At 44.7% G+C, this 25,481-nt stretch overlaps 6 protein-coding genes across 6 annotated transcripts; 2 read left to right on the top strand and 4 right to left on the bottom strand.

Moving 5' to 3' along the window:
* Nucleotides 1-1,761: 1,761 nt before the first annotated feature.
* PADG_02965 (uncharacterized protein) lies at nt 1,762-5,362 on the bottom strand (the record flags this gene model as incomplete). Its single annotated transcript, XM_010759913.1, has 6 exons — nt 1,762-2,339; nt 2,407-3,022; nt 3,103-3,336; nt 3,399-3,598; nt 3,657-5,021; nt 5,095-5,362. The coding sequence occupies 6 exons, from the start codon at nt 5,360-5,362 to the stop codon at nt 1,762-1,764; spliced, it is 3,261 nt and encodes a 1,086-aa protein (XP_010758215.1).
* Nucleotides 5,363-8,438: 3,076 nt separating this feature from the next.
* Nucleotides 8,439-9,372, bottom strand: PADG_02964 (DNA replication complex GINS protein psf1; the record flags this gene model as incomplete). The annotated part of the gene is made up of 3 exons (XM_010760363.1): nt 8,439-8,532; nt 8,688-9,202; nt 9,346-9,372. 3 exons carry the CDS (start codon nt 9,370-9,372, stop codon nt 8,439-8,441), a joined length of 636 nt encoding a protein of 211 aa, XP_010758665.1.
* A 1,288-nt stretch (nt 9,373-10,660) lies between these two features.
* Nucleotides 10,661-12,239, bottom strand: PADG_02963 (uncharacterized protein; the record flags this gene model as incomplete). The annotated part of the gene is made up of 2 exons (XM_010760362.1): nt 10,661-12,097; nt 12,159-12,239. 2 exons carry the CDS (start codon nt 12,237-12,239, stop codon nt 10,661-10,663), a joined length of 1,518 nt encoding a protein of 505 aa, XP_010758664.1.
* Nucleotides 12,240-19,956: 7,717 nt separating this feature from the next.
* On the top strand, nt 19,957-22,564 carry PADG_02961 (uncharacterized protein; the record flags this gene model as incomplete). Its single annotated transcript, XM_010759912.1, has 4 exons — nt 19,957-19,969; nt 20,048-20,164; nt 20,405-20,457; nt 22,466-22,564. 4 exons carry the CDS (start codon nt 19,957-19,959, stop codon nt 22,562-22,564), a joined length of 282 nt encoding a protein of 93 aa, XP_010758214.1.
* A 1-nt stretch (nt 22,565) lies between these two features.
* PADG_11522 (uncharacterized protein) lies at nt 22,566-23,110 on the top strand (the record flags this gene model as incomplete). Its single annotated transcript, XM_010760681.1, has 2 exons — nt 22,566-22,682; nt 22,727-23,110. The coding sequence occupies 2 exons, from the start codon at nt 22,566-22,568 to the stop codon at nt 23,108-23,110; spliced, it is 501 nt and encodes a 166-aa protein (XP_010758983.1).
* Nucleotides 23,111-23,409: 299 nt separating this feature from the next.
* PADG_02960 (uncharacterized protein) lies at nt 23,410-24,215 on the bottom strand (the record flags this gene model as incomplete). The annotated part of the gene is made up of 2 exons (XM_010759911.1): nt 23,410-23,524; nt 23,818-24,215. 2 exons carry the CDS (start codon nt 24,213-24,215, stop codon nt 23,410-23,412), a joined length of 513 nt encoding a protein of 170 aa, XP_010758213.1.
* Nucleotides 24,216-25,481: the final 1,266 nt, after the last annotated feature.

The raw sequence follows: 25,481 nt of genomic DNA, 5'->3' as shown, positions 1-25,481 counted from the left end.
ATGAGTAACAGAAATGTCCTAACACATAGACGGAACAAGACCGAAGTGAGCAACTGGTGTTCTCCATAGGCGGGAAGTCAAAACTATTTGATGACGAAAATCTGAAACTGAAGGTCATATGATGGCGCAAAGGAGAAAAGAATTATGACGGGGAAGAATTATCCTGTGAAGGGGCAAAATGTTCACTACGTTTTGGAGAGCTGACATGAAAGTCATTTCAGGGAACAGCCTCATAGGGGGAAGTATCCTTCCAAAATTGGGCAGAAGCCAAAGAGAAAGAAGATAAGGCAAAATTGGTGGATGTATGTGTATATCACCAGGTGTGGACGGGAGATGGATGAGTGTAAAGGTAGTAAAGAATCTGCATGATTTTGCTTCAGAAAAGAAATTGAGCCCCTTTTTTCTTCTTCTATTTTTTTTTCCCAGCTCAAGAGATGATTTTGATTCACAGATTTCACTGTGCTTTTGAACATCTCCGGCCAGAAGCAAATGACGCCTGAGATGAATCAGACCCTTCTCAATATTTACTCCAATTTATCTATCTGGATCTGGTTTTCATTGGAGCGTTGGACTATCAGCGTCCGTTTAGGATCATGAAACACAGTGGGCTAGCTACGTCGATACACAGGTACACCACCCATACATACATAACCAAGCAGTGGATGGACTCTGCACAGAATCATTGACTTTACCACCCACCTACCCACCCACCCACACACACACACACACAGACACACACACACACCCAACAAAATACCATACATTCCCCGTTAAACTCCATCCGTTCGTCGAACTTGCTCAGGCAGGCAGTTTCCCGGCCGGCCATTTGGAAAACTCAATTAGCAGAAGAAAGCCGTGGCACATGCGCCAGCAACCAACCCGGTCTAGGCCCTGAATCATCAAATAGGAGAGGGGACTGTGTAATCGAGAATTTGTGATTTTTTTTTTCCACTCTTAAACATGGAGAACCTTGGGAAAGAGAGTGTGTGGCTTCAGGTGAGCCACCGCGAATATGCCGCCTGCGGAGATATCGTTAACAAGAAAGAAGAAGATTATTCACCGGCCCGTGACTGTTTCTTTATCTAGAAGGTTAACTAGCCGTTGCAGCAGTATTTCGCGTTAGCTCGCACGATTCCAAATCCTACGTATAAACGGACGGGGAAAAACGGATCATCAATGGGACCTTGGCTCTTTGTGTGTATTTTGTTTTTCAGTAGCTCTTTGATATCTGTTGGCCACACGTGTTGGTTCCTGGGAAGGTGCTGAGGTTGGTTGTCTCAAGCTCACACACACACAAAATGTCTGCAGGGTGCAAGAAACTCCGTAGCAGGCATCAGATAGACTTGAGGCACACCTGAAGCTCTTGGAGGAATTCTTTTATTTTTGCAGCATCAAACTTCTTTAGCATAAAATTATTTTGGTGAGGGTAAATATACCCAGGTACCTGTATATGTCACTACCTAGATGTGTCAAAAATATCAGTAGTATATATACATACAGACAAATATGGACTGCACAATCAAGGGCCAGAAAACAACAGCCATGCTGATGTAAGGGAAAATGATATACACGCCAGGTTTTGAAAGTAGGGAGCATTTGCGACAGGGAAGAGACAAGAAAAGAAGCATAAACTCAACTCTTCTCGAAGATGGATTTTATATACAATGAATGTCCTCACACGGTCGTGAGCACGTAACTGTGGTCGAAAGATTAGCATCACTCTTTCGGGATGGTCAGAGAAAGGGCCAAGGGGGTAGATACTTACGAAGTAATGCTTTCCATCCTTTCTGCCGTCAACTTGAAACATACTCTCATCAGCTCCTGTGCCAACATCGGCTCTTTCCTTCTTAATTCCTTCCACTCCTCGATTCCAAGACGCCACACGACACTGTGCCGTTCCGCCTTGACAGTGGCCGTACGCTTAGTCTCTCCAAAAAAATGCAGTTCGCCGCATGGTCTCCCAGCGACGATAAGCTCGAAATAGCTGCCCTGCGGCGTCTGATTCTCGGCCCGTAGCATCCCGGATTCAAGAAGATAGAAGTTTTGAGCTTCTTCACCATCACGATAGAGAATCGAGTCAACATCAAACACTTCCATGACAAAGTAGCTGCAGGCGGGAAACCAGAAATCTTCATTTTCTTGTGTTAATCCCTGGAAGGTTTGCAGTAGAAGCGGGAGGGGTTGTTGAAATGTAGACCATTTTTGGGGCATGGCGTTGTTGGAAAGTCGGTCCGCTTGCTCTTCGCAAAGGGCTGTCGTTGCTACTTGGTGAAGATAATCACCTCGAGGGGAGTTGAGAAATGTGTCCGCAATTGTTTGAAGCCGATTCTTGGGTACTTCTGTCAAAACTCGTTAGAAATAAGTTGTCCCTGGAATCCGCGTGGGCTGGAGATTAGAAAGTCTTACCCAAAGAAAGAGCCGGGGTGTGATCATCGTCTCCCGCCATAGCGTCTTTGCGCTGATATAGGACCTTCAGGAGTTCGTTCTCACAGTACTCAAGAGCAGAGTTCAGGTTCTCGAATATTTCCACCCAATTCTCCTTGCTAAAAAGCCCAACATTATGCAAGCTTTTCCCAACATCACCATTCACATCAAGACTGCTGATAATCATGTGAACCCTCCGTTTCCAAAGGATCCTGTTTAACCGGGTGAATGCCTCTGCGGCGGAGAAATCTAATCCCTTCACGTGTGCAAAGTCAAGGATGAGGAAACGTATAGGCTGGTCTTTGAACCTCTTCTCCTCGATCAATCCCCGTATTTGTTTCTCCACGCTGGCGATTGTACCGAAAAAGAGAAAACCGGCTAGTTTAATGACGTATGTCTGTTTGCCAGCTTCTTTAAGGAACTTGACTTGCAGAGGATGGCGCCTCACTGTAGAAAATGCCACTTGACCAGAGTAGGTGGCAGTGGCCGCGGACGTCTGGGCAGTTTGAACAACGAAATTTACACAGGCAAGTATTATACCAATAATAATTCCAGTCACAAAGTCCCACGCCCCCATAGTCACGACAATGATCACCACCTATCGGAGGCAAATTAGCATAGCTCCTAGAAGATGTGAGAACGGGGGTAAAAAATTATGGCGGGGGTTGAGAGTCCTACTGTAATATATTCCAATTCGTGTAGTTTTCCCCATGTGTCCACAAGAGCTTCTTCCAGAAGTTCTATACCAAGCATGTAGATAAGGGCACCAACGACCATTATTGGGAAATAACCAATTATACCAGGGCCCACCAGCATGATGCCAAAAGTGGCACACGTTAGCATAATCCCTGCCAAACGACTGTTGCCTCCACTGCCAATGAAGAGTAAACTATTTGTGTATACAAGGTAATTCTATATTGAATTACTGAATTAGTGATACCTCACAGTATATCGAAATTTATCCCTTAGCTTACCTGAATACCACCAAGAAAACCTGACAAGGCATTTGAAACGCCATGTGCCAGGAGTTCTCTGTCGACGTTCAAGTTGTCTTCGCCAGTTGAGATGCCCAGAGCAGGGACGTTGATAGGCACATGCAGGACACCGAAAAATGTCAGTGCGAACATTGCGGGAATCGTCTCGGCAAGCGCCGGCCAATCGACAACGGAGAAATCTAGAAATCGTTAGCGACATTTGCTATAATTGTGCTTGGGAATAGCAGAAAAGTTCACCATATAACGTATAAAAGTGATACCAAGGCACTGATGAGGATGGAGCCTCAAAAACCCAGCCCCGATTCCTTAAAGTCTCCAGTGGGATATGCAAAGCGAACTTCAAAATGTAGAATATAAAGCCAACGGAAATGAAATAGCCGCCAACAAGGAAATTTGATTTGACGAATCGTTTGATCACAAGCAAGCCAATAGCAATGACCAGAGGTAGGGTCCAGAGGAAAATTGTGTCGAGTTGAACAAGTTTGTGTAGAGTGTCCAAGTTATATTCGAGATTCCCAGATAAACGGGCAGATACCTCAACACCAGTAGCAAGAAGAAACCAGCCAACACCGCCAATGCATCCGATTAATATGTGACGAGGAAAGAACCCTGTCAGCAAACCCAGCTTGAATGCTCCCATAATGAAGAAGACAGAGCCGGTCAGGACGGAGCTGATAGCAAAAGATAGTATGGTGGTAGCGAGCACCGCTTTTTCGTTCTGCTCTCCTACCCTGTTGAGGATCATAAAAGCCATTTTATGGAAGAATGGAACCACTTCGATCATTTCAGACCCAACACCTCCTCTGAAAATTGAGCCTCCGCATGAGTACACGAGCTGAGCAACAATCGTACTAACATAAAACATGGAGGTACCGTCGGGGGCCAGGCGTGCGAACACCGGCTCGCCCAGAGGGAAAAGAATCATCCCGTACGAAAGGGCATCTAGTATATTGAGTAGAAGGCCCAGAAAGACGGAAGGAAGAAGGCTCGTGGGATAAACTATTCCCTTTCGCCAGATTGTCCGCCTATCACAGACCTTGCGGTTGCAACGATGGCTGCATAAATTGCGTCCCTTTGTGCATATGGCGCGGAATTTACTGAAAGACCCGGTTCTAGTGGTTTGATTCTCAACATCAACTGAAGACGTGCCATAACTCTGATTCCTTGTCCGAAATGCCCTTTGAATTAGGGATGTTCGTTCTGTGTCTTGCACTTTTGAGCCACGAGAAATGATGAGATTTGGGTGAGTATAGTCTTCCGGAATGAGTTCTTCGTTGGAATCACTGCCATCATCACTTGGTATGGAACTCCGGATCATCTTTTTAAGAGATAAAGTGCCGCATTTTGGAAGGGGATGAGAATATTTTCTTTGGAAATGCGGTTCTGATGGTTCTGGAATCTGTCCTGGGCCCTGGCTCTGGACGTCCCGAGACTGGTCTATATTACGTTGGCCATCAATGAAAATTCCTGACCGATTAGGTACGCTCATCTGCGGATCCGAGAGAGAAGAACCGTGACGACCTGATTCTCCATCAAATAACGCCAGGGATGCCAATTCTGCAGTGTCTTCTCGGACCCCACGGGACGAGTATTGGGCCGCATCTATCGCGAAAACCATATATCTTAGTATGATGACTTAGATAACAATTATCAGGAGCAAGGAGGGGAAGTGCACCTAGAGGCCCTTGGAAAGTCCGATGATAAAACGATCTAACCGGTGTCCTCTCGGTGTGAGACGTGGAGTACGGAATAGGCGGAGGGGAGCCTATCTCTTCAGAATGGCTAGATTGAGATCCATGCCAGGAATTGCTCGCAGAAGTAACTGTGGCTTCATTTCCTTCGACAATCTGTGGTTCCCTTGGGCGTTCTTGGACCTCGCGTAGATGTGATTGCGTTGAGTCGTGGGAAGTTCTCCGCCGCGTGTTCTCTCCACCAGAAACCATGTTGCCGTGTCACTCCGCCGGGAGTTTCTGCAACGTATAAAGACCAACCGGAAGCCGTACTTTTAGTCTATGACAGGCCTCTGATCGCTACCAACGGGCATAAGCTGTCCGGAATACATTCATATGGACGGAAAACGATTCCAGTAAGTCAACTGAGAGGTGACTATCACAAGATCGCAAATTGTATTGTATTATAGTGATCGTGTGAACTCAAGGAACCATCCATTAACCAGTTCCCTGTTGGATAAGAGGATCATTATCATCATAGCTGACAAAAGATTGAAATGAAACCTGATAAGATAAGGTGAATATTGGAAATTTTGCGATGCCACACAGTTGGAAAAAACTGGAAAATGGGGTAAAAAGCATAAATTATAGAGCTCTAAGGTCGAATTTAGTCCTGCCAAATTAAAATTCTATTTTCCTTCCATTTGAATTTCTGGCAGTTTGTTAGTTACATGGTAAGCATAGCGCTAAGTTGGTTAGCAGAAGGCAAAAATGAAAGTCGGACTACCCACATGCAATAATTCAAGCTGCAATGACCCACGTCATGGTATCCTGCGAAACGGGTGATAGGGAAAAAAAGGGCAACGTAGATCTGAAAAGACTCCGGCTTAATGGCTTAAAACTGGGGTGCTGCTTACGCATATGGCATCATTAAATCATATCTCTTGTCAGGGTTGAGATATGATCTCTGAAATGGGCCTGCACAAACTCAACTCAATTGGCATGTAATTCAAAAAATCTTTTGATTTTGAAAATGTCTATGTTGGTGGAGAAGGGTTTGGCCCATTTTATTGGTTTTGATACATCAAGTTCATCCAATGATATTTTGACTTAAGCTAGTATTATTTTACCCGAGACATTTACACTGGTTATCAACTACAAAAGCTTTTGTCACCTATTGCTAGTTCCTTTGTTGTTACAAGATCATTTGAAGACAATCTTCATTTAAACCTTCTTTCAAACATTTACATACACCCAGTATGTCAAATTACTACTAGAAATCATAATTAAATTTGCATATGAACCATACTGGAAACACAGGTAAGGTAAGATCTATTTCGTACGCAAATAGATGTTGATTTCAGCCTCAATTTTACTCTCAACAACATATCACCTTATCTGCTATTTCAGCCTTTCATTGGCAAATTAATTAAAAGTATTTTCAAATAAGTGCACAGCATTTATTTAGAGGAAAATACGTTCAAGCTTCATGGCTGCAGAGACATTTTCTCCTGGAGGTTACCAATCATTTAAGCCATCTCACACGATATCCAAATAAGGTTGTTAGCTTACATCGTTGAACCAATCAAGGAAATGGCGGAATTAAGCTTAAACCATGCTGCACGTCAGAGCCTCTGAAGTGTTGTGTAACATATTTCACAGTGAACTTGCTCTGCCCAGGGGATCTCACTCATCTCGCTCATGTGATATCAAACTATATTTACAACTAGCTCTAGACATCAATGTAGAGGTGTAATTCCTGTCTAGATGTTTGTTACACATGTGTTCATGAATTGAATTCACTGCACAAGAGCAGTTTCTTCTGAGATTTGAAGCTTTTGTTTCATAAAAAAAAAATTTAATAATAATAACAATAATTAATGAAACAGATGCCTTTTTATTCATACAGCCAGCAATATAATCATGTGGATTTGTATGATGGTCAATCCCTGATTTGAATAACAGAAGCTGCTTAAAAAAACCTGATTTGAATTCTTGATATTCAAATATCAAGTTGTATGATGTTATAACTGAGGTTAAGACTGAGAACTTTTAACTGGTGATTGATAAACTAGACCATATCACATGTGGGCGAGGTCAACCGGGCAGGCGAGTTCACCGTGAAATACATTAACACAAGGTGCTGATATTATTAAACTATCCATGTCAATTGCTGATTGTTGGGAGAGATACGATATAATTCTCTACTCATTGTTGCTCCTCTCCTTCATTGGCCTCTACTCTGAGGAAGTCATGCTGGGACATCGCATTCAAGTTTTCTGATTCCTGAATGCACCTGCGAACCTGGTTTCTGCTAAAGGAAAAGGAAGCGAGCTCATATTTCTAATGCCCATTATATGATGAAAGGGTTTGACGATGCTTTTGTTGCGAAATCGCTTCCGTCAGAGCAAGCTCGGTTTTAGCATGATAATCAGGCAACCGGGGTGGTGTACAGGTCGAATAAGAATCGTACGCAGGAGACAGCTATATTTTCTTCCGAGCTTAAGATCAGATCAGCTTCTTCTTGCAATGATGGCTATGAAATAATAGAAACGGTAATCGCTCACGCCCGACATAATTTTGTTGGGGATACACTTGAAGGTTAAGAAAGGCTAGAACGGGACTTGGGTCTATGCTAACTTACGTAGTAAGTGCCGAATTTAAGAAGCTTTGTACTCGATAACATCTTATTCACCTTTTCGAAGCGTATGTTAACCATGCAATAGGGTTAGAGTCATCCTAAGTATATATAGAATATAATTTATGACTATTGCTATCGTGCAATAATGAATTGAATATGCCACACTTAGGCCGTCGACCGTCGTACCATAGAGAGCCATAGTGATTTGATGTAAATGAGAGTTGTCGCATCTCCTGCAGCTTTCATTAGGTCCTTTCTCACTAATCGAACAAAGATAATATGGACCTTCAGTTCGCCAGTTGGCTCGTTGCCAGTTTTAAGGAGCTAATCGTTATACATCAGTGCGTTTCACCATCTTGCTGCACATTTCACGTATCGGTGATGAGAATGAGGTTGGTGGTGTTGTCTATCTGATGACTCGTGGAATTATGTCCTTTCCCCATCGACAAAACAAAACCCATGATCCGGTTTGGAGAGTTGCCTACAGGGAGCAAAGGAAACAATGCTGCAATGCTGCAATGCCGTTGGAACAAGTTATGTTGCCCCTTCGCCCGGGGTTTACTTGCAAATGCCCATGGTGTCAAGGTAACAATGGCCATCAAAGCATTATTTGTCGGGCGATGTTGTTTTGATCGTTCGCTTTGCCTCTTGCTCAGTGATGAAACTGGAGCAGGGTTCTACTTGGATGCGCATTCTTGGGCCAGCATGTTAGCTCAGTCGCTGCAGATAGCCCTGCGCAATGAGCCGTTCAACATCGCCCAAGCGGACATAGAATTGACTGTTTTTCGTCAACGTAATAGCCCTATTCGAGAAGGACGAAAGTGTTAGCAGAACGAAAATAGCCATTAAATAAGGGGAAATGATTGAATATGGCAGTATAGGATAATAGACAAATATTACTACCAAGGGTTGGCAGCAGGGCAATAGAGTAAAATCAAATGGGATTGGGATACGAACCCATATTCCGTCTGAATCTCCCCAGCATCCTTCAGCACGCGCACATCAATAAACAGGTCCTTTGGCGGTTTTAAGCTACCCGTCAAGTCAATGTCGATCCAATGTCCTTTATACGCCGCCAGCATATCACTATACTGGCGAAAGTACTCCATTTCCTCTGGACTGAGGGAATTTGCAGCATGGCCACCACCGCCCTGAGAAACCGGATCACTCCCCTGCATCTGCTCTTCGTCCAGCACGTCACGGCCCTGCCAGCACATTTCCTCCAGTTTCTCGGCACGCACCCGGTGGTAAGCCAGCAGGCATCTTTTGTTGCGTCGCATGGATAAATGGTCCACAAGCAAGGCGCAGGCGGTCGCGTGGTTCTCCGAAGGGTTGAATGTGCCCTCGAACGGCTCTAGGATACGTGCCACGTCCTTGTCCAACTCGCGAACTTCGCGTGCCACTGAACGCACCATTTCTGTCTGATATGGCGGCAGTTGGGAGAGGGATTGCACGCGTTTTGCATGTTGGACCTGATTGCCGTCGAGTTTGCTTTCAATTAGCGCACGGAATGTCCCCCATCCCCCATCCCCCCTTCTATCTTCTTTTCTTTCCCCCAAAACTTTTACAGGTTACGGGGATTTGTGCAATTTGTCAAATACAATGGTCCGCTTACCAGCTTGTTCCCCAGGTCTCCGTACATGGTGGTAGATTTGATATATGTTGGGTCGCCACAAGACTTCGGAGCGATGATGTCCAGGATAATGGGACTTATGCAGCTGGTTGAGTCAGCTTCTGCAGGAATTGCCTATAATCGTTCTGATCCTCTACGGAGCCAATCTGCAATCTGCAACCTGCTGTCTGGAGCTCTGGATGGATTGAGGTTGAGGTTTGGTGCCAAGACCAACAAACAACGTGCCTGCCACGAACACAGCGCCACCACACAAAGGGAAGTTTCTTTCTTTCTTTGCCTGGCCGAATCAAGCCTCAATCAACTCAACAGAGTTCTTTATTTCTTCTTTTGTTTCTTCTTATAACATTGTCACATTCATCATGAAAACATTTCCATTTATCATTGTCTTGCTCTATGTTTCTAATTTAGCTTCACTTCTGCAACATGTCTTTCAACTTATGATGCAAGTTTCACTCTTGACGATTCTTTTCTGGGGGGCATGAATCAATCACACTAGGTAGGTCTGTGACAAACAGCAACTGTTCCCTGACATTGCATCATTATGACGAGGGAAGTATTTCTCACTTCAGTCAGGGTGCTATAATTAGAAGTTGCTGTTTTCTCATTTGAATTCATTATTGACTAACGAGAGATGATCTCATTATAGAGGTTCCTTGTCATGAAAGCTTTCCCTTTATCTATCTCAATGAACGGTTGATTGTGTCAGCTGAGTTGGGGGTAACAAACTCGAGTCATCAAATATTAGAATGAGCTTATCATATTCAACTACTAACTATTCGAATACAGAACAGTACGTGCATGAAAAGCAAGATATTGAGAAAGCCAGCACTCTGACCAAATTGTTGTTCAACAATCTGTCAATGATTAAGAAAAAGGGGCCTCGGCAAATGGAGTCGAGAGAATTTTTGCAGAAGTGATGTAAACACACAACCCACCCAGTAAACAGCGGACTACACAGTTTGGAAAATTATCATGCGCCAGAAACCAAGCTTAAATCCCATTTAGAAAAGGAAGAGGAACGCATGACACACCTTTCCACTCAGGGATAAGAGCAACGGATCAAAACCCATTAAGAAAGAAACAAACAAGTTCAATCTCTTCAACGCTGGTTAAGTTCTCCATAGAATTGGCAGGTAACTTTGAAGATAACCATACCGATATTGGTGCCTCGAAGAAGGATAGCGACAAACTGCAATAAACAAATACACTGGTAGAATGGAAGAGGACAGGATTAGGGGTGGGGGAAACATCTTTACTAACATTACCTTAAATACAAAAGAACGGGAGAGAAGTAATTTCACAGATGTTTCTGCTGGCCATTACCGCCGCACTCATATGAAGCCCCAGAACCAATCCAGTCTTCGAATTGACTCCCAGTCTCAATCTGGCTTTCATTCCACATATCACGACCATCCATGCTTTGTTGAATACTAGGATGGAAGGCGTATTGCTGCTGATATCGTTCATCTTCTTGACTGGAAAGGCTAGGGCTAACATGCTGTTGCTGTCCGTTGGGCATGTGCCACATATCCAACTGGACATGGTAGCTAGCTCTGTCGTTATATGGTAGACCATGTGGGCTTTCAAATTCCATGAGCTGTGGGTCGACTTGCATGTCGTTGAGGGATGCAGGAGATCCTGTTTGTGGAAGCAGTTGCTGTTGGAGCAGGTCAGGATGTGCATTACCCGGAAGGCCAGCCAAAGCTCCCTGTCCGTCATATGGTATGCCTGGAACACCCATCTTCTTGAAGGTCACGTCTTCGATATTGGGGCCTAGCATGCTTTGGTGGATAGATGGCTGATAATAATGGGTTTGCTCTGGAGGCGATATCATGCCGGGAAGAGGTCTGCCAGGGTTTGACATCTCCCATGATGATCTGTTCATGTCACTGTTGGCATACATATCCCCATTTTGCTCGAATGGTGTTCCCTGACGGCTGTCGTACGAGCTATCTCGGTCCAAAGGAGTGGGAGTGCGGCTTTGGAAGCTACTACCATGAAACGAACCCCCGGACATATGCTTCACGGTTTTCGGGTATGATCCCATGCCGAGGTCATTGATGTCGCTATTGTCTTCTTCTTTCAACGAAGAAATGTTTCGCTTCTTCCGAGTGTTTGTCCTTTTGTTTGGTGCGAACTTGTAAGTCGGGTGGGCTTTATCGTGGTTCTCTCTATCGATGATTGCTAGCCGCTCATAGTATTCTCTGATCTCCTTTGGTTCCAGAGACCAGCTAGAGCCAGATATTTGCGAGACGACTTGATGGTTGTTCTGGCAGATCCATCCCTTTGTTCTTTCCGCATACGCTGCGCGATACAGGATAAATGAATTCATCGGTCGGGAAACTTTACCCTTTTTATTCTCAACCTCCTTCCGACGTTGTTCTGAGGATCGCATTACATGGGCTTCCATATCTCGTACCGGAATTTTCATATCTCTGGTCAGTTCGCTCAGGGGACGATCAACAACGTGATCGTGATTATTGAGATGCTTGGAAACTCGGTTCTTCTTTTTTGCCGCCTTCCTCACCCTAGGCTTGTTCACACCACCCGGGATAAGAGGTGAATCGCCTCGGGTACGAGGGCGGAGGGTTATTTCGGGTGAATGCAGAGCAGCCTGTGGCACGATGATCAGCTTTCGAACAACTTTGGTGTTGGCTTTGCTGGCCCAACCTACCATTTGCGGGTAAACACCCTCAACACCGTTTCCATATGGACTCAAAAGCGAATAGTCACCCTAACGGATTGTTAGACTATGGATTGATTCCTGATCGCAGCAAAGGCATTCAGTTACTTACAGCAATTATGGGTTGCCCATCAGGGTCCATCTCAACACGACTATTCTGCAGAGCCTGGGACTCTGTTATTTGCATATACATGATTTCAACTGGTAGTTTGTTGGGGTAGGGTGATCTAGCAGTATGTATCGAGCAATCGTTAAAACTGCGGGTCAGTTCTCCGTCTATAGACAGTGGAGGCGACGGCAGATGGGTATTTAACATATCTCACTCGGAGTCGTTTTGCTGGTCGAAAAAAGTAGTGAGTTGCCGTTTCGGTTTCCACAGACCGCCCCCGACAGTGTTACAGATCACTCTGTCCTAACAATTGAGTGGTGAACAAACTAGGGAGACTTCCCCTGAGGCACAGTGCAAAGAGGAGAAGCAATGTGCGGTGGTGGGTAGGGTATAAGGTGTTGGGGTCAAGAGAACTTCTTATCTTGGTTCCTTGCAGCTGGTATGGAGGAGAGTTTTATGTATTCCGGTTGGGTGAAGCTAGGTGAAGCTTTCACATTCCTCAAGTGCTCAAGCTTCCTGAGGTTTCAAGCGAACCGTTACACCACTATAAGGATCGAGAATATGATTGCGTCTTGATTAGGGAACGAGCCGACCCGGTCACTAACTCCTGGTTCCTGGAGTGACGTGACCAGATTATTTTTGGTGCTTTAGGAGGCGCAAGGGGGTTGACTGGCAAGAAGGGAGGCGAGAAATTGTGCGGCTAATTGCGACAGAAATTTGGTCCGGATGCGGAAGAGGCCGGGGTAAGGGGTTGGTAAAGCGGAGAAAAATATGGTAGCTGTTTTCCTGAACGGCAACTTTGAGCCTTTCGGGTGGTTTTCTTTTGTTGATGTTTGAGGAAGGCGGATTATATGGTGGTAAAGGAAAGTTGGCTCTGATCTTATTCTTATGGTGCTCTCTTTTTCTTGCTCACTTTTTATGCTCTTGCTACCGATGCAAAGAGCAAATATAGAAAAGAGAAGAGCTTGGGAAGAAAGCGCCGGAGCTTGCAAGCTTCAGGCCGCCTATGGATGAACTGTTGCAATCACCCGCTCTTGGGTGGGACAGCTTATCCCAATATCTTATTAGCGTCTGGGAAGGCAGTGGCCAGAAACATGCAGCTGGTCAGGAAGCTGATCTAAAGAGGTTTAGCCATAAGAACCTTGTCATATGAGGAGGAGAAACAACTAAGATCCTCCTAGTGTGCATGGACTGGCTGGGGGTTCAGGAAGGGGGAGCGTTTCCCAGGGCAATTCTTTGTTTTGAAAGGGGCCAGGAGCGGGGGCTGGGGAGGGAGAGCATCTTTGTACTCACATACGGAAGCAGCAGAGGGGTTTCTGCTGCTGAAGACAAGAAGAATGAGGGATACTGAAATAGCTCCCCTTTGTGTCTATTCGGTTGTTTTGGTGTTGTTTTTTGTGATTGTGTTGTTTCTCGCGGTTTCACATTGAAGTTGCTCTTCAATTTGGTTAGGAGCGAGCTTTGGTAGCAAGATGGAGTAATGCTTGGTGCAGGAATGTCGAAAGGTGAATGCATAACAATTTATAGAGGGAATGAGGAGTAGGATGGGATTGGAGTATGAAGAGGGATCTTTAGTGATATTTGTATTTTGGGATTGGGATTCTAAAAGCAATACCCCAGGGATATAAACCGTGTATGTATGGATGCCGGGCAGTGATACTTACTTGGCTACTAATCCGGAGGGAGAGATGCAGAGGAGCTTCGATATGAGAAAATAGATCGACAAGAGCTGCTTGGCTTACACATTGATTCGCATTACAGTGCAGAAGAAGGGCGTTGGGCCAACAGGGCCCATATTCCTATTTTATCCCGTGCCTCGCTCCGCTCTATACCAAATAACAGACTTCGGCCCATGCCAACCGCGACGGCAGGGCCAGCAGAATGCAGGATAGGCGAGCCATAACTCAGACAATATTTTTATTTTTATTTTAAATTCTGCGGGGTGGTGGGGAGATAGTGGGAACGGTCCCTTATGTGGGTGAGTAGTAGATTGGCAACTGACAGCACGCAGCATCGGCGGCAGGAGAGAAATATTGCTACTATTATTGCGGTTTGCTGTTGGTTCAGAAAGGCTGTTCGGCGCTTGAAGCACCACGCCCGTAAGCTTTCCGGCGGGGGCTTATCACCAACAGATGTTGGCGGCAGCGGGCAGGGATGCTGGGACTCCAAACTATGGTTCACAAATGATGGCGGTCCAAGATTCCCTCTTCTTCCCCCCTCTCCCCCCCCCTTTTCCCCCCTCCTCCCTTGCTACCCCGTTTCGCAGTACAGTCGCAAACAGCGAAAAGAACACGGGCAGGGAAAGTCAGAAATTAGAATATACATCAAATAACATAAAAAGTCTTCTGGGCTTTCTTATGTCACTGTATTGGGCGATCGCCTTGTGGCTGGTCTAGGGTAAACTTCCCCGAGATAGCCTTTAATCCAGATCATTCATGCCAACGGCAATGGTATATTTTCGAGCTTTTGGTCCCTCTCTTCGTTGCCTTTTTCCTCTTCCTGACATGGATCTTCTCCTTGCGTTTACAGGGATAAAATAGCAGCATAACCCTTGATAGCCTTGTATCACGATATTATGATTTTTGCAAGAAGGATATCGAGGCTGGCGAAGACCGTAAGGCACATCAGTTATCGTACTAACAAAAGGGGATGGCTAGAAGAGGTGAGTTATAACCAGATTAACCATCCATCCACTCCTCCGTATCGGCACAACGAGCCAGGCCAATGTATCATTGCCGTATGGACTGGTGGTATCTCCGGGTGGTGAATTGTCACGGTGTTTTTCAATAATCAGGAAATTTTTTTTTCCACTCTCTTTCTTTCTTTTTTTCTTTCTTTTTTTCTTTCTTTTTTTTCTTTCTTTCTTTCTTTCTTTCTTTCATTTTTCTTTCTTTCTTTCATTTTTTTTTTTCCTTCTCCGGCCCTGTGAAGTGAATTATAAATGGTTTCCAGTCTGTCGGGACCTGCAGAAGCCAGTCGAATTACTGTTCTGGCCCAAATTTTGGTTTTTAGGTGGCATGGGCAGATTTCTTTCCCATGTCATATATTTTTCTTCTGATGCTGATTGTTGAAAATCAATCACACCCGATTAACTTAGAGGATAGAAGTGGGATGCAATCACCTCAGTTGTTTCCCACTGTAGAAAGTTATTAATAGAGCGGCAAGATAGATGGCGACAAACCTGAATGGTCTCGGGTACTGCTTTAGGTGGCACGGACAGTCGCATGCAGAGATAAGACATAAGGCGGATTCTTGATCACTGATCATTGGTATCAACGGTGAAAATTGCCAACCAGAAAAGAGACATTAGAGAGTAGAAGAATGAACCAATAATAATAATGCTTCTATTGGAAGTTCTAACCTTTGAAGGTTAAGTGCCGTGTAAGTAGCGTGGATATCAGATATTCTATGGCGACTAAATGTCCAGCCCCAAATTGAACCTACCTAAAGATACTTGCGGGGGTTCAATTTACGATTTGTTCTAATCCCAACGTTTAACAAGTGAAGACAAGTTGTATTATATCTTATTAGCTTTAAAAAATGGGACAGGAGAGCCGTTCCTGAGACCTCCCTGTGCGTTTGAATTGCCCAATGGTCCTTCATCATGATGTTGACGTGATGTTGTTGAACGCGAAGCATATCAGTCTGGTGACCTCTATGGCCCATTATTGGCCAGCCGCAAGACAAGGACGAGGTTCTGCGGCAAGGTTTGGTATGATGTGTACGAGAGACCCTTGGCGTCGACTCAACCAAGGAAGTCGGCCAACATTGACAGGGAACGGTCGTATATCAGGATTAGGACGACAGCTAAGCAAAAGGATTTGGGAGCTCTCCATATCTCAAAACGACCAAAACTTTTTTGCCCAAGGAAAGCCCAGTCTCGACATTTCCAAAGATCTTGGGGAGCTATTCTGTCTCTTATTCTCCTCCCCTTTTTCTTCTATAACATAGATATTGGAAAATTAAGTGATAATGGTCAACCTGTCACCATACCATGTCGTTTATTTCTTTTCTTATTCACACCCTTGCAGGGTGTAGACAAGAGAGAACGTGATTCAACGCACACCAAAAAAATATCACAGAAAAGAAGCGGGAGAGCGGCCGCCGGAGCCATGTAACATTTAACTGTTTGCAGTTAGACCAACATATTGCACCTTCTTGGCCCTGTATAGTGGACCGGATAAAGGGTACATATGTTCACGCCAGCGTTAGGGGAAGGTTGCGAGGATATGCAGCTACGGGGTTTTGCCGCTTCATGTCAGCAAGACTGAATGATGTCAGTCAGCAAAACGACTGGATAGTTGATATCGAAAAGATGCAGCCCCAATGTGGAGCAGCAGAGCGTTGATAACTTTAATAGGTTAGAGGAATAGATAAAACCTGTTTGGAAGGATTCTAGACGTACAATACCTAGGCAAGTATCATCGTAGATCATGTGCAACAACTGAAGGTTTCCAGTACATGGATGATACAAGTGTGTGATACAACCCATTAATACCCGGGCAAATGGGAGGCGCAGTGTTGAATAGAATAAATGCGGCGCATATGACGAACTATTGATCAAGCGGCAAAATGACAACTGAACGTAGCAATAGCCATTGCTTCGTTGATGCGTGTAGAAGGGTGCCTCACCGAGATAACTGTATGTGATTTATGCCTATGCGCCAAGACATGCGGATATAAGGCACCTTAGGGACTAACATGTGGCTCTGTACGTACAGACATACTGAGGACCCCTCTCTCATATCATACATGCAATAGTAATATACGTACTCAATTAGCACAGCAATGGGATGTACAGTACATACATAAGAGTAATAGAAACATAGACTGTATGTACTTTAGTTCCGCCGGAATGAATGTACTGGTTAACTACTGGTAAAAACCTCCAAGTAATCCAAAGTGGCCATAAGAAGCAGTGTACTCGGCCCCGCCAAGCACGAATAGCTATTTGCCTCCAATACCCGTTATGGTTCTGAACGGCGATTGCGAAGAAGTCCCCTCCTGCTCTGGCTCCGATGCTGAAGAACGGCCTCCGCGAATCGGGAGGTTCTTGAACCCCACAGCGGATGATTGGCCCAGGTGACGAAGAGGCGCCCCCCCTGCAGAAGCCCACCAGGGTCCCCCAACCCGGTCAGCATCTCATATCCGCCTGTTCTAGCGCGGTATTGTGCTTGTATTTTGCTGTGTCAGGGACCCAAGGGGGAAGTTTGGTTTGGCCCAACTCGCTTGATGTGACGTCTGCGACTCGAGTTTGAGGCTGACCCGAGCCGTCGGGTCCAGTCCTGGGCCCTTGATTGGGCGAGCGTAAAGAGCAGTTGGCTAACTAACTATATAACGTTTAGTCTATCCCTTGGGCTTGTCAGAAAAAAATCAAAATCAAATCAAACCTCCAACATCAGCCACAAAACCGGGTTTGGCAGCAAAGATCTTTACGAGTTTCAATCCTTGCACCAGGGAAGAAGACCAGACTAATGATGATAAGGATCCTGGCATTGCCCTCTTGTGCATAACAGTTTTAGAAGACCGGAGTCTCCTGAATCTGGATCTCAGACTGTGGTCCTATTTTTCTTGATCGGTTCCCCTCCAAACACCTGGCATAAGTCAGATCGTCCTTGTCCCGGCATCCCATGCACCCCGGTTTCACAAACGGAGCATCAATTTACAACAATTGTCTATCACTGCGTTGTTTGTTATGTCGGTGACTGCAGTCCCAAGGCTGACCAAGTCGCCGAGTCTTTCGAGAACTGTGCCCTACAATACTGCATCTGCGTCATTCACGTCCTGATCTGACCTTATCGTGGATCCGATTCAATTGTTCCTTCTGTGTGGCATGACTACGCTATTATTATCCCAAAAATACCAGCTATTTTCCAGCATTGGTATAACTCGATGCGCGTAGAAGTCTTCGATCTAATATCTACCGACCGCATTTTAACACCTATTCGGGCTGTTTCACACAGTCTCTGCATTCCTCCCTGGTTGACTTCACCTCATCTTCATCTGTTATTTTTGAAAATTATTGCAAGGGTTGCCGGTTGAGAGTCGGTCCATGTTTGCCACTGACCGACAAAACCTTATGTGCGCCCCGGCAGAATTATCTGCAATTAATTTTGATGCAGAAGGAAAACTATTACCAAAGCACCCCTAATAAATATTGGGATTCGCCGGGTCTCGGGGATTCGGGGAAATGACCAGTTTATTCTTTCCTTCAAACCTGGCAGCATATCTTGAAGCCACAGGACCACCCGCGACCCCGGCCTCCTTCTCTGATAATAAGGCTCTTCCAGATTTCATAGGTGCTTGATAAGCATTCCTATTATTGTTATTATTATCATTATTACATTATTTTGGCTGACTTTCCTGTTGCAAAAAGTCCCACCTCGAAACTCAAAACGTTCTTCATGAAATTATCGAGCGCGTTGCTATCCCGGCATTGCCAAACTTTAAAAAGGACTCCTGGAGGACAGGGCGTGAATTACTAATTCTATCAAGTCTCAAATGTGTGTTTGTGTTTGTCATAAGTTAACGAATAACTAGTTGGTTAACTAGCTAGTTTAACTAACGTTGGTTAGCAAAGGGGAAGGGTGGTTACAAATGCGGCCTACATAAACATCTGCCATTGGCTGGGCTGAACTAAAACGAGTTTTGATTTACAGAACGCGTCGCCATGATGCTTATCAAAACGGTCCCCTTCCATGTCACCATGATGTTGGCTCACGGTTAAGCAACCAAGGGCGATAGTTAACCGATACGTTATTATTACCCCTTCCTTTAGCTAACGGGGTTTCATTCGTTGCTGCATTTAAACTAACCTGGTGAGGTGTTTTGTGCTTCGGCTGAATACTTTTTCGGACGTTGGTATGGAGAAGTTACTTAGGCTTTCAATTACCAATTTGCAGGGTAACGAACCCAGCACTCAAGACTGGAAATATATGATATATGATATATGCATATATTATCTACCCCCAATATTATTGCTATCTATTTCCCTAATGCCCTGGAATTTTTTACCCCACTGGGCGCCACGGAAAAATTCAAATTTACCTTCCACTGAAAGCCATGATGGTTCACCACATGCTTCCTAATGGATCATATGTTTAGTCCGCTCCTGTTACTTTCCAAGGACATTCGTTCCCCTGCAAAATGAAACATTGAAGAAGAACTGTGTCCTGGTCACACAATATGCAATCCGGAGAGGGCCCTGAAACCTCCCTTTTCTACCCCATATACCCCTCACTGTTGGTTTTCGTGAGCTTTTCTCTTTCCGGCTGGTCGCAGAGATTTGGCAGAATTGAAAATAAAAAATATGAAATAAAAAAAAAAAAAAAAAAAAAAATGCATGCCCTCTCCCAACACATGCTGCAAGTGATTTTCCATTTGACCAGCTAATCCCTGCTACGCAAAACACAGCAAACCTAATCAACAAGTGAAGAAAAGTCACGATCTACCGCGCTCAATACACGTTTATTGCAGTTCTATCTGTCACTACTCCATAAATGGACGAGCAAATATGCACGTAAAGGAATAGACCCCACTTCATCAATGACAAATGTGTTACTAACGTAGTTTCTACCATTGCGGTCAACTTGAGTTATTACCGAAACACCTAATAATAGTTAGTTCCCAGATATCAGTGACGTCTTCCAACGACCCACAGAGAGAGAACAGATACCAAATAGAGTTGGTGCTCGGGTATTTGCCGATGCTGCTACCATGAAATCAACATTCCTTAAATCTAAAAGGAGATCCAAAATTGACTTCTGGCCGTTTTCCGCTGGGTGCATACAAGAATCCCCACATGGATTTTGAGGGTAGGAAATACCAAAAACCAGCTTCGGATTGATCATTATTTTGGACTCTAGACCCCAACGTGAACTGATTCTTAGAAGGGCGTAAGAGCCAGAGAAGCGAGCAGGAGAAAACTACGATCATCCATTTCCGGAAGAGCCAAGGCAGCAGGGGCAGAGGTAAAATATCCCGCATCGACGCTAAACTATCATATGAAGGTGCGTTTGGAAAACTTGTTTTCAGTTTCTCAAAACTCTCCATACCATTTACAAGTTATCACCAATTCTCTGGATGGAAATGGGGGCCCCAAGTACTCGGAGAGGCTGATAATGAGTACAAATTGTCTATATGCACATTTTTTTTGTGTCTTCTTTCTTGTTTTGGTTGCAATTCTCCATTTAAATTGCGAGAAGGACCATCACTACTGGTACAATACACACTATCTGCTGACTAGTTAGTGCTGAGCCCTTATGAGGAGAAGGATAAACGGCAAAACACGCCCCGTGAAGAGGTACGCGCGTGAATAAATCGGCGGATTATAATATTGCATCAGAATACGTGATATATATGCCGCATTTACACGATCTGAAATACTTTCTCAAATATTTATTTTGGGACCATAGACACAGGGATATGGGGGGGGTGGGGGGGGCCAAGGCAGCGGAATAAGAGAAACCGCCAGCACTGCGAGCATAATCTCTTCAGCGCAGGGCCTTCCCCAACCTCCCTAATGCTGGCTCCACTTTGATTGGAGATCAGAGCGTGTGAACTCGCCCCTGGTCAAAAACTAATGGAAGCTGTGGAAGCATATACAGCACATACTCGAGGTACTAACCCAGGGCTGTCTCGTTCCGTTTCTGGGCTATTCTCACTAGCTGAATTACTCTTCAATTGCAGACACTGAAGCCTGATTTTTGATCCTGAGATCTGCACCTCTCTGAGATATATTTTCCACAAAACGAGTTGCTCAGGGATACATTAGATAGACGTTTTCCGTTCAGAACGTCAGGCTAGCGAGGGCCTAAGAACAAACTCCCACGGTTATTCAGTGGAACTGTTACGGGGAACAGGCATTTTGGAACTCCATCGAGGTTTATCTCCGTGGTTGGGGTATATGCATGCACGGCAGTTCATTTTCTGTTCCATATTGGCGAGGCTACATATTTATTCCAGAAGTCGCCTGTTTTCTTCTTTTTCTTAAACTTAGTTTTGTCTGCATACGGGTTCATGACTTGGCACGAATTGGGAGAGTATCTTGAAAGACTCTTAATGTGTTGATTGCCATGCGTGGCTTCATCAAGCGCGCTATACAGATGTAGTAATCGAGTGGTTACAGAACCCGCAAGGGGTTATAAGTGGGGAAATTATGTAGACGCGAATGTATGAGCCGCATACGCCTCTTCCTGTATCCCTGGATAGCCAATATATATTTATAGCAGTAAATCTATATCCTAATGGTATGAGGTGATACTTGACGCCTGTTCCTCCCGTTCCTATTATTCTCTCTCCGAAATAGAAGACATGTAACTACAGGAGCTGCTGTGGCACTGCTTGACACTGGAAAAAAATCGAAGGGAGAATACACAACGCAAGCCCTGTGGAGAGCCGTGAATGGCTGATGCATCTTTGGTGTAACTTCTACTCAGGGCGATGTCCACGTCGAAATATGGACGTGGAATCAAACCCCGGTAACAAAATATAACAGACAGGAGGGAAATGAAGAAAAACGTGGAAGAAAATTTAAAAAAATAAATAAATAAATAAATAAATAAAAATCCCATTAGTCTTGCATTCATATTACGCAGTGCCATTTTGGTTAAGAGGCGTCAATAAGGATGCTACACCGAGGGATAACTAACTGGTCAACTAACTACCCTGGCCTGGTTGCATCTCATAGAATAGGCTGAGAAAAAAGAAAAACGTCCCAAAGATATGAACCAAAGGCAAAAAGCAAAAGCACCGGAAAAGAAACTTCTAGTCCTCTGCATAGAACTATTTTCCTTACTAGTTAACTCTAGGTTTAAACGGTACTAAGCCATTGAGCCCCATTCGGAGAATGGAGAGGACAATTGTCTCTTATTTACGCAGTTGAAATGGAATGGATTAATGTTGGCGACGCATACTAGCCATTAACTCATTAACGATATTGACCAGCCTGGTGGTGGTGGTGGTGTTGGTGTTGGTGGGGGAATGATTCCGGTTACGTTAACTAACTACCAATACCAAGAAAAATCCAGGGGCAGTCCGCTTTCTTTCGAGAATAAAGCATAGATGGGTGCTGGGACCCAAGTCTCTAGATTAATCTGTTTTTTTATTTTTCTCAGGATAGTTAGTTACATTGATAGAAATTCTTTGTTAGGCCCGCGAAGCCTGAGCAGGTTCCCTGTTATAACTAACTATGGGCGATAACTAGTTATCTATCTCCCATTTCAAGATGCACTGTTGGCAATCACACACCACCCCCTTTTTGCTCTCCAAAGAACGAGCTTCTAACCGACTCACAACTATGTCTTGCGCAGCTATGGGGGAGTGCCCGGACATCTCCCTCCCCACCCCTTATGGTTGACTTCAGCAGGGAATCCCTTGCCGCCTCAATCTGCCCCGAAAACCCTGTGTGACATGTCCGTGTGCAACCAACGGGAATATGCCTTCTCCCGGAAACACGGCTGTTCTCGAAACGTGTTTTCCAAGATAAAAACTAATACTTATCAGCCTACCGAATGCAGTCAGAGAACGGTGAGAACACTCACTCTCATTTCGATTTTTTCCATCCTCCGAAGGAACTGCCCAGCGGAGAGCTTCGCCATCGGCTATCGCTCGAAGATGTGTGTTCCATGGACACACGCAACGTCTTGGAGAGCTTCCTCCCCTCCCTGGATATCCCCACTCGGACAGGGAACGGTGGGGGCCGAGAAAATGGCATTCATGAACCCAGCAACACGTGTGATCCGGAGCTGTCCAAGGAATTTGGATGGTTACTCCTGAGGAATCTTTCATGGTTTATCAATGGTGAAATCGGGAAACTTATGCTTTCATTATGTTCCATAACTATGCCTCTAAAACAAAACTCTTCACATTACGGATTTATTCGGAGATTTCAAGTTGAGACACAGCGTTGCCGCAATATCAAAGAAACAAGAGATGTAGCCCTGGAGTACATGTAGTTTTTTTATTATTATTATTATTATTATTATTTTTAATCTGAGAAGAGTGCTGGGTGAAAAAAAAAGGTGCGGGCAAGTCCTAATTACTTTTGATTTGCTTTCCTTTTCTACATACACACTGTCAGGTTGGGAAAATCGCGTTCAAAGGGAATAATTTTACAACATAGAAGAGAAACCTTCCAAACATATCTTCTGGCTTGATCCATTTACCCCTAATTTCAGTGCATTCCTATTTCAATTTCATGTGCTTTCGCTTCGGGTTTCATCGGGGCCCCATAGAACAGTTCTATTATTCTAACTCACATCCCTTGAGACTTTGTAATACGTGTCCTGGAACCTTCGATCCGCGGATCCGCGGGGGCTGAGGAAGGTTGGACACTTATTAATTTGGTTCTGATAAGTGCCTCCTTGTGGCTAATAAATGAGAAACGCATGAAGCAGGTCAATATTTGAAATCATTTTTGCACCGAGTAGTGACAAGAAGTGTAATTGGTTCATCTCGATATTGATAGCCATGTATGTCATTTCCATCTCGAGGACTTTTTCTACTCTTTCTTCCTCTCTGAAGGTTAGTTTGCCTTGGACATACATATGATTGCTGTTAGTGTTTCTAACACCAGCCATTGGTCCATACAATAACAAAAACGTGGAGGATCATAATAAAAGATCCTTGTTTGTGAGGAGAGGGGGGGGGGATGCAAGTTGACATTGGCCAACATTTCTGACATATATGCACAGATGTTCGTTCATCCGCTTGTGCGTCCTTGCTACGCCGCTGGTTGTTGTTGTCAAATTCTGCCAATTGGATGGATTCCTTTCTCAGCATCTCGCGACACATACGCATTGTCTTTATCAGGTGCAAACAATAACGCCCATCCGTTTTCCAGTTTAATTCCGGGCGGAAAAGGCCATGCATTTCGGGGACTACTTTCCCAGTCGCCGAAGTCATATAATCGCGCCATATCTCAGCTCCTGAGTGGATAGCAGCGATGAAGTGTCCTAGACATGACCACATAACTGCCTGAATACGTTTAATTACTCCGACGCTGATAATCGACCGGTAGTTAATAAGTTTTCTGGTCTTTATAAGCGAAAGGATTGACATGTGTAAGACGTTCTTCTACTTCTCGACTTACTGAGAGATACAGGGCCATTTATATGGAATAGTGCAGGAAATGTCATGGAGAGACATGGTTCCCCCATATTTTACCATACGGACAACTAACTTACTATCTAATAGGTAACTAGTTAACTGATGAATGACCTACATCAGCAATCACTGCAAGGGTAGGCCAACAAGCCTTTTGATCTACGTAGTTGCATGCGTCCCGGACGCCAACAACCACAAGGTTAGCGGCACTCTTTTAAATTTAAGCTCTGGGTGATAGCAAGAGATCGTCATCCAGAACGGTCTGAGACACCGAATGACAGCTTGCCGCTCCTCACTAGTTACATGGCGTCTGGTCGCCTTCCGTTTTTTTCATGTACGGAATGCCAGTCACCGTAGGATCGTTGGGCAAGCCTATTATCTGCTCTCTCCGCTAGTCAGATCTACACACCGATACTGTCTCCCATGAAGCCCGTTCCTAGGCAAGATTTTTTCTCTGGTCTTGGAATCATACATTTATTTCCTGCATAAGCACATCTCGGCCCCCAACGGTCAACTTATGCTTTGCGCCGCAAATGTGCTCATTCCCATTGGTCCTATTTGGTTCCAATATTCCACTTCTCCTTGCAGCCCTTCCTGCAAGAGAAGAATGTTACACTGCATCCCCGCACTGCAACAAAATAGTAAACATTGCCAAGCATTCACAAGGCTGATCATCGATCACGGCTGGCTCCACTCTCCTGTCCGACTTCGAGGCAGATCTGTGGAATCAGTGGGCGGGGGGAATGTTCCCGCACCAAGCCCTATTAAGCTAGGGTAAACAACTCTAAATTTCATCCCGCTTGTCCCAGGCAATCTGCCAGGAGCGGCCTCCCCTGACTTGTGAGATAATATACATCCTGGGGCGGTTATCTAGATTGGTCTGGCATATCGCGGGGTTAGGCGCATCTGCGATTCCATTTGCATGGAGAAGAGAAATAAATCGAGAAGGTAGAAAGCAATTCTGGATTGAAGCCCATACTATTCACGGTCAGTCCTAATAGAGCGCTAATTTATCATGACGTCTTAAAAAAGATGATGGATAATTTTTTATATTTACTGATCACCTTTCAGCTATTTCAGTTGCCGACAACCCTGTCTGTTGAGGAATCTGGTGTTGGAAGCCTTTTATTTAATAATATTCTCGTGGCTGTCAGTTATTAAAATTGCCATGTTCTGCCCGCTTCGAGGACATGTCATTTCGGGATTTATCAATTTACCTCA

This window comes from Paracoccidioides brasiliensis (assembly GCF_000150735.1).
Source record: "Paracoccidioides brasiliensis Pb18 unplaced genomic scaffold supercont2.3, whole genome shotgun sequence".
Classification (NCBI taxonomy): domain Eukaryota; kingdom Fungi; phylum Ascomycota; class Eurotiomycetes; order Onygenales; family Ajellomycetaceae; genus Paracoccidioides; species Paracoccidioides brasiliensis.
This window is presented reverse-complemented; position numbering and strand designations above follow the sequence as displayed.